Source organism: Gracilinanus agilis, chromosome 1 (assembly GCF_016433145.1).
Source record: "Gracilinanus agilis isolate LMUSP501 chromosome 1, AgileGrace, whole genome shotgun sequence".
NCBI classification, from domain to species: domain Eukaryota; kingdom Metazoa; phylum Chordata; class Mammalia; order Didelphimorphia; family Didelphidae; genus Gracilinanus; species Gracilinanus agilis.
The window spans coordinates 162,612,298-162,627,578 of NC_058130.1; the positions used below are offsets into that span (position 1 = coordinate 162,612,298).

General features: G+C 37.1%; 1 protein-coding gene across 1 annotated transcript in view; it reads right to left on the minus strand.

The window, feature by feature from the left end:
- The window catches only part of SLC28A3 (solute carrier family 28 member 3), a 135,447-nt gene that overhangs the window by 50,769 nt on the left and 69,397 nt on the right, over positions 1-15,281 (minus strand). Inside the window, exons 5-7 of the mRNA XM_044678073.1 lie at positions 7,794-7,885; positions 5,366-5,555; positions 4,504-4,688 (exon numbers count right to left, since the gene is read on the minus strand). Coding sequence (XP_044534008.1) covers positions 4,504-4,688; positions 5,366-5,555; positions 7,794-7,885 — 467 coding nt within the window. The remainder of the gene's footprint in view (positions 1-4,503; positions 4,689-5,365; positions 5,556-7,793; positions 7,886-15,281) is intronic.

Here is a 15,281-nt window from a genome sequence, read left to right on the forward strand (position 1 = left end):
AGGTTTACTCTGTACTCACTACACCACTCTGCCTTTCCACACCAGGGATATATCATGAAAATCCACATTGATTCACTGATAATGAACCTGACTTTCTACTCATTTTTAATTGTCATATAAACATGATCATTTCTCCTGTCTTGAAAATGGAAAGGCAATTCATGACTGATGTATAGGGCAACATGTTTCTCTCTCTCTCTCTCTCTCTCTCTCTCTCTCTCTCTCTCTCTCTCTCTCTCTCTCTCTCTCCCTCCTAAATGCTTGAATGTTTGAATATGTGGGAGCAAGCCACTTTGAGTACTTGGATGAAGCAAAGAAGAAACAGTTCAGAAAGTTATAAAAATATGAGGAGAAACACTAAAATGAATTCAAGGATGGGAGAGGAAAGTTAGTAATGGGACATCTGGAACACTGAGACAATTAAAAAGAGAATCATTTATGCCAATGTCTCATGGGAAGAAGGTGACCCTGTGTTTTTAAAAGGAATTGAAGTGGTGGCTACATCCAAAGACTAGAGACAATTCATTTTAGGTTATGTTGGTCATTTTGCCTTGAAGTACTCATGGTGAAGAGAAGCAAAAAGATTGTTAAGATAATTGCAGCTTATAGGCCAACATGATGAAGGATAAGTAAAGAAATATTAAAAATTAAACTACATTCTGTTTTATATGGGATAGATCCCCAGGAGGTAGGAGTGAAGGGAATGAATGCTGGGCGATCAAAAAAATATATCAATAAAATTCATTTTGTTAAATACTCTAAAGATTCTTCAAGTTGGTTAACATATAGTGAAGCTTGGTGACTTCAAGAAAAGCTAGAAGGATGAAAATGTTAGAAAACATGTTTCATCATGGTGAGAAATGAAAAGGATCCCAACATTTATTTGCCTTTGCTCCCTCAGAAGCCACATAACTATGTGTGCCATGAATGCCTTCTTTAAAGAAGAGAGTTAAATATAAGAAAAATGAAACTGGGGCAGCTGGGTAGCTCAGTGGATTGAGAGCCAGGCCTAGAGACAGGAGGTCCTAGGTTCAAATCTGGCCTCAGACACTTCCCAGCTGTGTGACCCTGGGCAAGTCACTTGACCCCCATTGCCTACCCTTACCACTCTTCCACCTATAAGTCAATACACAGAAGTTAAGGGTTTATAAATAAAAAAATTTAAAAAAAAAATGAAACTGACTAGAATTTAACCAATAGGGAATGACAGGACAAAAATATGGGAGTCATTTAAAAGTCAATGAAATCGGGCAGCTGGGTAGCTCAGTGGAGTGAGAGTCAGGCCTGGAGACAGGAGGTCCTAGGTTCAAACCTGGCCTCAGCCACTTCCCAGCTGTGTGACCCTGGGCAAGTCACTTGACCCCCATTGCCCACCCTTACCAATCTTCCACCTATGAGACAATACACCGAAGTACAAGGGTTTAAAAAAAAAAAAAAAAAAAAAAAAGTCAATGAAATCAGAGAGAGTAGTTACAGCAAAAGTCAAATTTTAACCAAGTCAGAAGAAAAAATAAAGATAAGACACCGCACATAATTAAAACAACTCCCAAAGAATGGATGATACCAAAATAGAAAAAAATCACGAATGGCATGATGACCAAAAAGATCAAGAACTACTTAGTTTCCCTACAGGATATGGAGAAGGACAGTCTATTCATACATTGAAGAAATCCTTGAAAATATGAAGAGGAAATAAGTGGTATTTTGTAGCTGAGTTGAGGCTTAGCAGCAGGGCCCTTTTTCTAGTCACAAAATTGAAGGATCTTATAAAGAATATTCTATAGGAAAATCATTTGTTCATTATTTCCATCCTCCAACCCCTCAAAGCTTTTGACCTATGGTAAAATGCAGCCTTAAAGGCTCTCCTACAACATAAAAACATGCATTTAATGAAAATACAACCATAGAGATGAATTTAATAATCCTCTGATTAACAAAAAGGCATTGTCCATTGTTATGAACAATGTTCTTTGAAAATTCAAAATTAAATTTATTACATAATTAAAAGGAAAAGCAAGTTGTGGTAATAGACTTGTATGTAACAATTCTCGGAAAATGCTTGTTTCAACTGGTGTTGGTAAGGCCACAATAAAAAAGAAATACATGTAGTAGAGGGATTCCTTTGGATGGTCGAGACTACTCAGATGTTCCTATGTGTGCAAGATTGTACTGTTTGGATCACTACTGGACCTCCTCATTGTTTCACTCAAGAGATCAGCCCTTCAGCAAAATTAAAGTAAATGAAGAAAGCAAAAACAATGAAGAATGTCTAATGTGCAGATTATGACATGAAGTTGGAGGACGATGGTTGCATCCATTAATAGCAAAATAGGAACAAATCATCAAGGTTGAATTTCAATTATATTGTTCTCAAAAAACTTGGTATAGGGGACAGCTGGGTAGCTCAGTGGATTGAGAGCCAGGCCTAGAGACGGGAGGTCCTAGGTTCAAATCTGACCTCAGACACTTCCCAGCTGTGTGACCCTGGGCAAGTCATGTTTCCCCCATTGCCTAGACCTTACCACTCTTCTGCCTTGGAGCCAATACACAGTATTGATTCTAAGTAGTGAAGGTAAGGGTTTAAACATTAAAAAAACAAAACAAAACTTGGTATAGTGGAGAAGGGCAGCTGGGTGGTGCAGTTGGATGTTGTACCAGGCCAGAGGGGAGGAGCACACATTCTTCCTGAGTTTAAATTTGACCTTGGATCCTTACTAGCTATGTGATTCTGGGCAAGTAGCTCAAACCTGTTAATCTATTAATGCTCATCTCTTGACGTCATATTGCAAATGAACAATGAACTGAATTGAATAGGAGGAAGAGATTTGGTGGGATCGCATTGTCGGGGCTGCACAGTGTTTGACCAGAATCCCAAGCTGTTCTCTTCTGCAAAAATCCAACTCTTTAACACCAATATTTTCCCTTTTATGCCTTATGGCTGTGGATCAAGGAACATCATGATTTTCGTGCAATCAGAATTGCAGATGACCCAAAGGGCAATGAAAAACATTCATGGCAGATGTGAATTATGTTGTACTGTGTCAGTAAAGATGGATTACATCAAAAGAAGGATATAAGACATGAAAGACATATCACTAGAAGTGGCTGGTAGAAGTGAGAGAACAGATGGACAACCTGAATGCCAACAAATGAAAAAATAGGGAAATCCTTAATAAAGGGGAATTGTTGCTTGGGCTTTATATTATAACTAACATGTCAGCTCCATCTTAAGGATTTCATTCTGGCACCAGTTGGATACCATGCAGACCTCATGTTCTATGGCAGGATTTTGCCTACATTTGTCTTATTTTCCAACCTTTTATAAGATCTTATCTAGATGTGGAAGAGAATTTTCTCCAACCCCGCTTATTTTTCAGATGAGGTATCTGAGCTTTAGAAAAGTTAAGTGACTTGTCCAAGGTCACATAGGTAGTAAATAGTCTACTATTGAACTATACTTTTGAACTCCTGGAACATGAAGTTGGATCTCATGACTCTCCAAGTCCAGTACTCTTTTCCCCCCCACTATACCAAGCTCTGAGAATAATGGAATTGAAATTCAGCCTTGATGATTCATTCCTATTTCACTATACAAAGAGATGATGGGCTCCACAATTTAGAACTATGGAAAAAGCATTGATTGACACTTTTACATTTTTTTACTGTGACTGCAAAGCCTTTCCTGTGGAATGAAAATTCCTAGTATTCATTGATTATGTGTTCTGGAGATTCACTCTGTTAGAGCACTTCTCTCACCCATCCAAATATAAAGTGAAAATGTGGCTGGTGGTCAATAAATCAGTTTTAAGGATATTATGAATAAGTTTTTAGAGCAACAAAAATGTAACAATTTTAATATTCATTGTAGGCATTTAACATTCAAATGTAGGATTTAAAAAAATCAAGAATTATGATTTTGGACTATATGTTATCTTAGGACTTTTAATCCAAAAGTCATAGGTTCCATTTTGCGATGGGGGCTGACAGATCCATTAGGGAAAAAAAAGCAGGCTTCATAGTTTATAGATACAAGATCAGGCATAGCTATAAAACCCATGTCCCTGGTGTCTTTCACTTAATCATTCTCTTTTGTTAAAAGGAAGGATTCTCAGAGGAAAAACAACTGCTTGAACACATGGTTCCATGGAGATATGATGGGGGATGTAAACTCTAAGCGATCACCCTAGTGCAATTATCAATAATATGGAAATTGGTCTTGATCAATGATACACATAAAACCCAGTGGAATTGTGTGTCGGCTACCGGGGTGGGGAGTTGGAGGGGAGGAAAAGAACATGAATAATGTAACCATGGAAAAATATTGTAAATTAATTAATTAAATAACATTTTTCAATTAAAAAGAAAAGGAAGGATTCTGTTGGGGAAAAGAAATGCAAGGGGAGTCATTAAGAAATGACATTAGGATAAGAAAGGAAATAAAAAAAAAAATTTAAGTACCCAAATGCCTACTTCAAATGCAATGTCAGAAAGGGTAGTATAAACAAGAGATTAAAATGAATGTGAAGATTTCCTTAGTACTTACTTTAGTTGGATGCTTAGAAAATATAAACATCAGGAGAACATATAATACAAGGCCACCAAAGGACACCAAAGGCTGGGTTCCCTGTTTGGCTGTGTCAAAAATTAGCCAACAGATGACTGCTATAATCAGCAAGATCCACATTAGCCTAAGAAAAAGGAAAGAGGATTGTTGGGATGGATTGATGTATTTTCAAATGACAGCCAAAGTTTTGAAGAACTTTCCGTTTTGCCTTGGGGAATGACAATCTGATAACTTGTCCAAACACCGAATTAATGCTAACAGTATTAACACGCTCAAGCAGGAGGAATTTGGGATGGACAAACAGTATCTCTATAGGTATGGTTATATGAGAAAATCACTTACAGAGAAATCTAAGTTGAGAAATCTCCCATCTTATTCTTAGGAATCAGGAAAGGAGATGCCCAATGACTGTTGACTTTTCCTAAGTGTGTCATTGGATATAGAAAGAATAATACCAATATTTTATTTTTATGGAATCAGAGAGCTGGAAGAGGTCAACAGTCTAGCCTTTTACCTTTAAGTGAGTCTATATAGGAGACGGTCAGAAAGGATAGCTTCTGACCCATACTTAAAACTCTCTAAATGGTGTGCTCTTCACAATTTCCCTTGGAATACTGTTCTAGCATCTAATCATCTTTTGGGTTTGGATGTGTGATCATGGTAGGGAACTACTAGAATAGAATTCTATCCCTCACCTCCCAACAATATGGGTTTGGGAAAACCTTGAGCACCAATCCTGACTCATATGTGACCTCACACTAAAATCCCACCTATGAACAATATAAAGATTTTCATACTTACCACTTCAACCAGAACCAATGTTTGTTTAAGACTTTGCCACCAGGAGACAAGAACCTTGCAATCTGATCTTCATATTTGGCTATCAAGTAGTCCCAAATAACAAAGGAAATGGCAACAACCGTGAGAACAAAAAGTGGGAGGGCTCTATAAAAGTTTACCACACAGGCTGCAATCACTAGAGCCAAATAGCCTGTCAAAGAAAGAAATGAACACATTATTCATCACAAATACAATGAATAGGCAGCAACTACCATACCCGGCTTATGAGTAGAGATTTAATCAAGGCAGAGAGTGGCCATGACTAGAAGCAAGGTTCACAAAATGGGCTGACAAAAGCAACATGAACAGCACCTTCAAAGCAAGAGTTTTAAAAAATCAAATGCAATTTTTTAAGGAAGTGTGGGGGTGTGGGGAAGTATTAAGAACTGTGACAAAATCCTCAGACAAAACAGAGGTTCTGACATAGTGGTTCAGAGCAGGAGGAACTCGTGTTAGTTCTTAGCTCATCTAGTAGCTTCCAATTTTATCTAATCTAACACACTCTTAGAGGGCTGCGATGGTCAACAATCCATTTTACATTTTAACTTAGAACTTTGATAACTACATCTTAGATATATAAATATGTATACATATATATTTGATAACTATATTTTGTGTTCCTTTTGTTAAGAAAAGATGCTTTTATAATTATTTATATATTATATATATTATATTTTATATAAATTATAAGCTCTGTGTGCAAATGGGAACTCTATTGTTTATTTTCAGTATGTGAACTCCTAAAAGGTAGCAAAGGCAGGGAAGGTGGTCATTTTTTTACTTCCTTTATAAAGCAGTTAATACCACGGATGATTATTCTTCATCAGGACCTTTCTGTTTGATTATTCATTCTAATGGTAGGTTTAAGGGGTATAACTTGGTATATTATCACTGTTGTGTGAAACTAAGTTGAGGAGAGAATAGCTAATTAGTCCAGAGTGACTGAGCAAGCCATAAGTAGAATAAGATTTGACCTCCTACAGTTTGCTTAACATTAGAAAGTCAAATACAGTATTCTATTCTGGAAGTACTTGAAAATAGGAAGGCTTTCAGAAAATGATTATTGAAAATCACCGTCATGTAATCTGGAAAAAAATCTTAAAAACTTAAAAAAACCAGGAGAGCTTTTCATCTGTGTGAACTGGTTTGGGTATAAACCTATTTGAGTATAAAATAAATGCCCTCCTGCCATCTCCATGTTCCAGATTTATTTTTTTATTTATTTTTTAATTTTAAACCCTTAACTTCTGTGTATTGACTTATAGGTGGAAGAGTGGTAAGGGTAGGCAATGGGGGTCAAGTGACTTGCCCAGGGTCACACAGCTGGGAAGTGTCTGAGGCCAGATTTGAACCTAGGACCTCCTGTCTCTAGGCCTGGCTCTCAATCCACTGAGCTACCCAGCTGCCCCCTCCAGATTTATTTTTGTTTTACCTGCATGTCAGAATTACAGTCTAGTAACCATCCTCCATGCCAAGAATTCATTCCTTCTTCATCTTCACCTCTTAGAGTCACTGGTTTTCTTCTTCATTCTTAGAATCTCATATCAAGTACCATTTTCTATATAAAGCCCGTCCCTGATGATAATGATAATAATAGCTAGCACCTTAAGGTTTACAAGTGTGTTACAAATATTATCTAATTCAGCCTCATAACAAACCTTGGAGATAGATGCTGTTATTATTATCCTCATTTTACAGATGAGGAAACTGAGACTGAGAGGTTAAGTAACTTGCCAAGGGTCACAAAGCAAATATATTTCTGAATCTAGGTTTGAACTCAGGTCTTCCTGACTCTAGGACCAGTGCTAAATCCACCAAGCCACACCTAGCTGTCTACCAATAAATTTACCTGGTATCTATTTTATATATACTCACATAATTCCTGAAGGGTAGAGAGAGTCTCCTTTTTGTCTTTGTATCCTCAGTGTCTAGCACAATGCTTGGCACTTAGTAGGCTTGTTTACTGATTAGTGATGGCCACTGCTTTGCCTTAGGGTAATTGGAAGATTTCCCACCCGTTTCTTTGTCTTGGAAATAAAGCAATATTATTGCCACCAAAACTATTATTACAACTCAGAGGCCATGCCAGCAAACATGGTAGTTGGCTTAAGGAAATCTCAATAACATCCTCCTCAATCATTTTTATATTGTATTGCCTCATAAACTGGGCATTTCAAGGGCAACAACTCGGGTTCACTTTCTCTGTGCTTTGCCTATGTGGAAAAAAACATCTTGACCACATCTCTGAAGGATAGGATGAATTTTCTTTCCCTCTAGCTCAAGTAAAGAATTTTCTTCCACCAGCAGAAATTTCATTCCATTCAGAAGACTAGCCTTTCGACTGAAACTTGAAAAAAAAAGGTGCTTATTTCCCTCCCAACTGAAGTACCTGCTAATAAAATGCCATAGATGATATATTGGACCACAATTTTATGCTTCCTAAAGAAGTCACAAGTCGCATCATATTTCTTTTCCAGGTACCTGCGAAAATGCCAAAAGAGACAAGGTAAAGAATTTAAGTGGAAAGAAACAAATGACTCTCATCTCGCCCCCCAGGCCCCCACACCTTTTTTAGAAGTGGCAGGTGTTGGCCACATTCTATATATCAATAAGTTAGGCCAATTTTTTTTTCTTTTTTTTCTTTTGTCTTAAAAATGTTATTTGTTTTAAGGGACATCTCTTTGGGAGGGAAAAGTAGAGAGATGATATGGAAAGTTATGGTGATATAAAAAACAAAATATATCAATAAATTTTAAAAAATGAATGTCATCTAAGGAAAAGCAACAACTGAGGTAAATTTCGAATGGGACAGGGGTTGCTAATAGTCCAGGGGAAGTTGGGGGATATCTGTCCAATAACTATTATCCTACTGAAAATTTCCAAAGTAGTAATGGTGAAGAGGTCAAGGTGAGGTAGAAAAGGAATGGAATTTTTATTAACTGAGTATTATGATGCATCTGAAAAGTTTGAAAATGGAATATTAGAAGAATAATTCCTACCAATTCAAACCCAAGCAATGAGTTTTGGGAACAAAACCCTTTTCATTCAACTAAATCCCTAGTGAAAGATGAGGTAATTTAAATCTGCAATTGAATCATTTCTAATCAATGAAATTACAGAATGTTCAATGAACCCTGAAAAGAAGCCTGAGCCATTCCTACTAAACTGATTCCATTTAATTTAATTTGTAACAACCATTTAATTCCATTTGTAACAATTTGCTTCAGTGATTCAGGACCCTTAAGTTTGCTTGCAATCAAATCAAAGCAAGAAATAATCAATCAGGCAATAAGCCATTAAGTACTTACTTTGGGCCAGGCATTGTGCTAAGTGCTGGGGATACAAAAAAAGAAAAAGGCAAAAGACAGCACCTTTTCTCAAGGAGCTTATAGTCTAATATAGGAGACAGCATGCAAAAAGCTGTTACAGATAAATTACATGAAAGATAAATTAGAAATCATCGATTGAAGGAAGCCAAGTTAGGAAAGGATTCTTTATTTTCTTCATGAGTTTTCTTGTATGTGTGTTATGTATCTTTTTTTCATAACATAATGAATATGGAAATATGTATTGCATGAGAGCTTACATATAACATATATAACCTATGTTAGATTACTTGCCTGGGAGGGGAGAAGGGAGGGAAGAAGGGAATTTGGATCACAAAATGTCAGAAAACAAACGTTAAACTTTTTTTCCTACGTGTATTTGGGAAGAACACAACAAAAACATTACTTGAAGAAAAAAAAAAAAGGATTCCTATAGATAGTGGGATTTTAGATAGGAGTAGAAGGAAACCAGCAAAGCCAAGAGTTGGAGATGAGGAGGGAGGGTTATCTAGGTGTATGGACAGAAGGGAAGATGCCCAGACACTGCAAACAAATTATTTTCAAGAACTGCCCAAAGGATAAAATCTATATGTTAATTAGCAATAGGATCAAAGGTCACACTAATTTATTTGACTGTATTCTGATGAAATATTTGGCAACTTTATGATGCTCTAAAATGTCGTTAGTTTCCAAATAATGTTTTTTATGAAAAATCTTTTTATTATTATGTACATACAAAATTGCACACTTTCTTTTCATATTGAATAAAAGGTATGGGAAAATTTACTGAAATCCAAAAATAGGTTCTATAATGGTAAGGGGCATTGTTTATATTACAAAGTGTAATTTAGAAGTATGGGGGAAAATGTAATTGTGATTGAGTTTTTTGTTTCCAATCTTTCACTTAGGAAAGGTTTTCAAATGATTTTCTTGTACACACTTAATTTTTTGTTGTTGTTGTTGTTCTAGAAAGCATACATAGTAGCCAGGTAATCAGAGCTGAACCTTTACGTAAGGAAGAAGTGGGTTCAGGTCCTAACATAATTTCTGTGACCTTGGGTAGAAAGGCATTATACTGAAAATTTTGATCAATAGTTCTAGAATGAGAGTTCTTGGGTTTAAATGAACACTTATGATACCACCTTGGACCTCAGTTTCCTCATTTGAAAAGTGAGTGTAGTTGGACTAGATGGCCTTTGAGGTTCCTTCTAGTTCTAGCTCTATGATCTTATGATTAATTAAAGTTGCTCTAGGCAACTCTTCAAATCTCAGAGTTACAGATGAGGCACCCATCTATATTGATGGAGTTTATAGACTTAATATTTTCTTCCATCCCTCTATGCTTTAATCCTCCAATTAAATATGTATAGCTCTCGACCTAGAATTAGGAAAATCTGAGTTCAAATCTGCTTACTAGTTATGTGACTATGGACTTCTATCCTCAGATTTTTTTCTATAAAATGGGTATAATATCACTTCCATCTCAGAACTGTTGTGAGCATTACATGAGATTAATATTTGTTTTTTTCTTAAAAAACAAAACAAAACAAAAAAACCCTTGCCTTCTGTCTTGGAGTTGGGAGTATCAATTCCAAGACAGAAGGGCAAAGGCGAGGTAGGCATTTGGAGTTAAGTGATTTGTCCAGGGTCACATACCTAAAAGGTGTCTAAGGCCAAATTTGAACCCAGGTCCTCCCAATTCCAGGTCTCTCTATCCACTAGCTGCTCCTGAGATTAACATTTGTAAAGCATTTTGCAAAACCTTAATGTGACGTATAAATGGTAACTAGTATCAGTTATTAGGACCATCAAGGCAACATGTTAAAATTTAGGGGACATGGATAATTGTGACATCTTATAAGGTAAATTTATTTGCAGGCTAATTTCTTAAATCTCGAAGGATAAAAGAAAACTTCCAAATCTGTCTCTGTTTTTGTCCCTTGTGTACCTCATACATAATCTAGCTAGAAATATGTTACCAATGTTTGGTTATCTATCAGAAATGAATCTGGGCATCCTGTTGGTGTGTTTTCCCATAAACATTAGCTGAAACATGAGTACCTCTTTCCCACTCAAAGGGCTTTCTTGGCCTCTGGAGTCTTATAGTGTTTCAAGGAATCTTAAGAAAAGATGAAATTGGAAGAGAAGCTCAGGTTTCTCTGGGTAAATGTCCTTGAAAGTTGATACATGATGAGAACATTTTGGCTTCTGTGCAATGCTTCTCAACCTTGATTTTGTAATATCTTCAGTTATCTCAAGGGCTATCAAGACATTTGCCCCCTTAAAGTCTCAAAAATCAAAATTCAAAAAAAAAAAATCAAAATTCATTTTTGATAACTTCAAATGATATACTGACAAACTTTTAAAGTAGGATCTCATGTTGTCATAAAATCAGAGATTTTAGGGTATTGTAGATTCCCTGGAGTTTATAGAATACTCAACCCAACAAGTATTTAAATGCTGACTCTGCCTGGTACTGGACTAGTCAGGAGATAAAAGCAAGAAGAATGAAATAATCTCTATTTGCAAGGAGGTATTTTATGATCGATTTAGAAGTTTAGTTTCAGCATAGAAAGAATTTATTCATGTTAACTTGCTGTTTTCCGTTTGTAATTTTCTCTTACAGATGGATTAGGCTAGACTATAGAGCCATGGCTGAATTTAAAGGCTCAAATGAAAGAGCCCCAATCACCTAGCATATGCTGCATTTACTCCCTTCAGTGCAGGGGCACTAGTTGGGCTCATGAGGTCCATGACCATCTCTATTTTTACTAACTGCTAACTGAAATTTAGCATTTCATTCAGTTATGGATTTAAAAACAACAACATTCTGAGAAGGTATCCATAGATGTCACCAGTTTGCCAAAAGGGTCCTGGACACACAAAAAAGGTTAAGAAGCCTTGCAGGGACTCAGAGGCTTGAGGGTCAGTCACAGTGCCAAGGCAAAGTGAGCCCTTGAAACTTGTCCCCATCCCTACAAATTGGTCTTGTGGTAGCCTGAAGGTTCTGACAGGCTTTTTGAAAACTTCTATTTGAAGTAAGGGGAGCTGTCAACTGGCCAGTCAGTCCTGTGCTCATTGTGGCAACATATTGCAACAAGTCAGTACTCTCTAGCCCCCTCTCTGTAGTCTTCTCACAGCCAGAGAGACCATTGCAGGAAAGAGATGGGAATGTGGCCATTGTGGGCTCTTTTCTAGGGCTAGTATCCCAGGGACTAAATAATTTGTATCCAAACAGAATCAAGAAAATAATAGGGACAGCTAGGCAGTACAGTGGATAAAGAACCTGGGTGGAAATCTGGCTTCAGACAGTTCTAAGCTGTATGACCCTGGGCAAGTCACCTAACTCCTAACACCTAATGCCTGGCCCTTACTACTCTTCTGCCTTAGAAATGATACTAAATTGATTCTAAGATAGAAGGTAAAGATGAAAAAGAACTACATAATGATGACAACAATGTCAATGGAAACAAAACAAACAACTCCAACAAAACAGAATGCTCAAAAATTATAAAATCCAAGTCTGTTCTTAAAGAAGAGATATGCTTGTTGACTTGAATGGAATAATGAAGTATCTTAGAGCCTAGTCCAGGAATATGATTTCCCCATTATGACTAAGGAAACAAAAAAAGCTCAAGGATACCCAGAAAGAAATCCTAAGGATTAAAGGAATTTACCTAAGATCCCCTCCGAGCTCTAGGAGAGAGAACACAGAGATGCTTCTGGTCATTACTTGGGAATTCATCCTGCCCAACTTGATTTGTTTAGAAAGTGTAGGTGGTTGCAGGGAGCCATAGTCTCTGCAGGGGCCTTAAGCCCTTTACTTCAGTCCCTTTCTGGAGTTCCTCAATACATATCTCAGGAAAAGCCCAGACTCAGGAAAGCCCACTTATGAAAGGTAAGTTTAAAGGATGCCCCTTCTGAAGAGTTCTGAGGAACTCAGTGTCCCTCCACCTGAGCCCCATTTGGAGGGGTCCATTGATTTGACTCTTCAAACAACTGAGAGCAAATGTACTGTTTTCATATGCTGACTGGTCCATGAGGGAACAAACACTAATTCCCTGTATTAATCTTTTATGATCAGACATGGACATGATGTTTGTTCTTCCCATTGATGTCAATTGCTATAGCCAAGGGCAATTGCTAGTAGGAAAGGACAATAGCTATGAATTTATTTATCCATTCCAGGACACAGGAGATGTCTTTAAAGAAACATAACTCTAGGGGGCACCTGGGTAGCTCAGTGGATTGAGAGCCAGGCCTAAAGACGAGAGGTCCTAGGTTCAAATCTGACCTCAGACACTTCCCAGCTCTGTGACCCTGGGCAAGTCACTTGACCCCCATTGCCTACCCTTACCACTCTTCTGCCTTGGAGCCAATACACAGTATTGACTCCAAGATGGAAGGTAAGGGTTTAAAAAAAAAATAATAAAAAGAAAAAAAGAAAAAGAAAAAAAGAAACATAACTCTGAATTTTCAGGTTTCTTTAAATGTGTCTTTTTAAAATATTTATTTATTTATTAGCCCTTAACTTCTGTCTTAGAATCAATATTGTATATCAGTTCTAAGACAGAAGATCAGTGAGGGCTAGGCAATGGGTCAGTAAGTGACCTGCCCAGGATCACACAGTTGGGAAGTATATGAGGTTGAATTTGAACCTAGGACCTCCCATCTCTAGGCCTGGCTCTCAATCCACTGAGCTACTCACCTGCCCCCTAAATGTGTCTTTTAAAAAAAGTAGACTTAGTTTTCCGTTTCTCCCTCTCCAAAAAATCAGTACATTTAGTGAAACTGGCATACAGGATAGTCATAAAACAGAGGAATGAGTTTATCTGAAAAATAAACAACCTCTTACCTTCTTTCTTAAAATTGGTAATAAGTATCAAGTTGATGGGCTCCTTGAAATCTCTGTGGGGTCCAAGGGCTCTAGATTGAGCACCCTTGATTTAAGGCAACATTCTGAGAAGGTTTAAGTTACGGAACAGTTGGCCCTCGCTAGGAGCTCTCTATATTAATAATAATCACAAGTTCGTTGAAAAAAAATTGAAATTGTAAATCCTTTAATTGGTAATAAAATTACTTTTTAGCTTAATACCTGGTAAAATTGATCAAGTTGGGAAAAGAGGCTGGCTCCGAATTTGTGGATGGTTTACAATGATAAATGTCTGGGCCATTATTATTTTTTTACTTTATTAATGGGGTCTTGGATTAATTGTGCATATTAACATATTTTACCTTTTTGGTTTTTTTTTTTTTAAAGGAAGAAACCTGAATTATTTGATTAGAGCAACAAATCCTTCATTATACTGATGATATACCTCTGGTCAAATCAGAATTAGATCTGAGATCTATCTGGGATATTGGTAAATGGGGACTACCAGAATATCACTGACAGTATATCAAATGATCAAGTGGTAAGAATGCTGGATCTGGAGCCATAAATTGTGGATTCAAGGACCATCTTGTTCATTTAGTCACTGTGAGACTGCAAACAAATCGCTTCACCTTTTGGGGGCATTGGTTTCTTCACTGGTAAAATAAGGGGATCGAACAAAATTATTTCAAAGGTCCTTTCCAACTCTAAGTTTTGAAATCCCATGACGTTCAAATCCAAAGGCAATTTTGAAGGCAATCTAGGGCATTTTGTCATTAGACTTTGTAGCCCTGTGCCTAGCACAGTGCTTTGGACATAGATGTCACTTAATATATGTTTGTTGAACTGAAGTGACCTGCACCTTTTCACAAAGCCTCTGACAGAGGGGACTATCATAATGAAGTATAAATTGGAAAATAGTTTTTATTCAGGTTGTGTTGTCCCAAGAAGTACAAATATTCAAATGTACTGAGCTTGTCCTGATCCATCAGAAGGATTTCCATCTGGTGGGCGAATCTGTAAAAAGCCTGGGATGGGGAGGGGCACAAAGGATTCTATTCAGAAAATCAGGCTCTTTGGTATGGAGAAAAGATATATTGTAGGAAATTGGCTCCATTGATGACCATAAAGCAGAAAAGAAATGAGAAATGCTTGAAATTTTCTATCATGGGATAGGCAAATGCAACCCTGGAAGGTGCGAAGACACGTACAGAATCCATTGGGGCCAACTTATTCCCAAGGGAAGTTAACTGTTCAGGCTGTAAAGGTGGTATGTTTAACCCATCTGTTCCAGGCTATACTGTCCAGCTTATTTGTAGCTCTCTACTTTCCTTTCCAAAATCTTTTTCTCTTGCCTATATGCTCTTTGGCATCTTGTTTAGAACACCACATAAAGACATATATAGAAGAAGGAAGTAAGAGTCTTAGAATGTCTATACAAGGGTTACTTGGTGCTCCATGATGGAGAGTAAAATGAAGACTGAAGGATTTAGAATTGAAAATGGCCTTAGGAATCATCTAATCCAGCCCCTTCTTCTTACAGAAAGTTAGATGCTTTAATGTAGGGAATGTCAGACTTGGAGTTAGGAAATTCTGGATTTTAATACTTCTTTAGGCACTTATAAGGTATGTGATCCAGGGCAAGTTACTTATTTTCTCTCAGCCTGTTATGCATCCA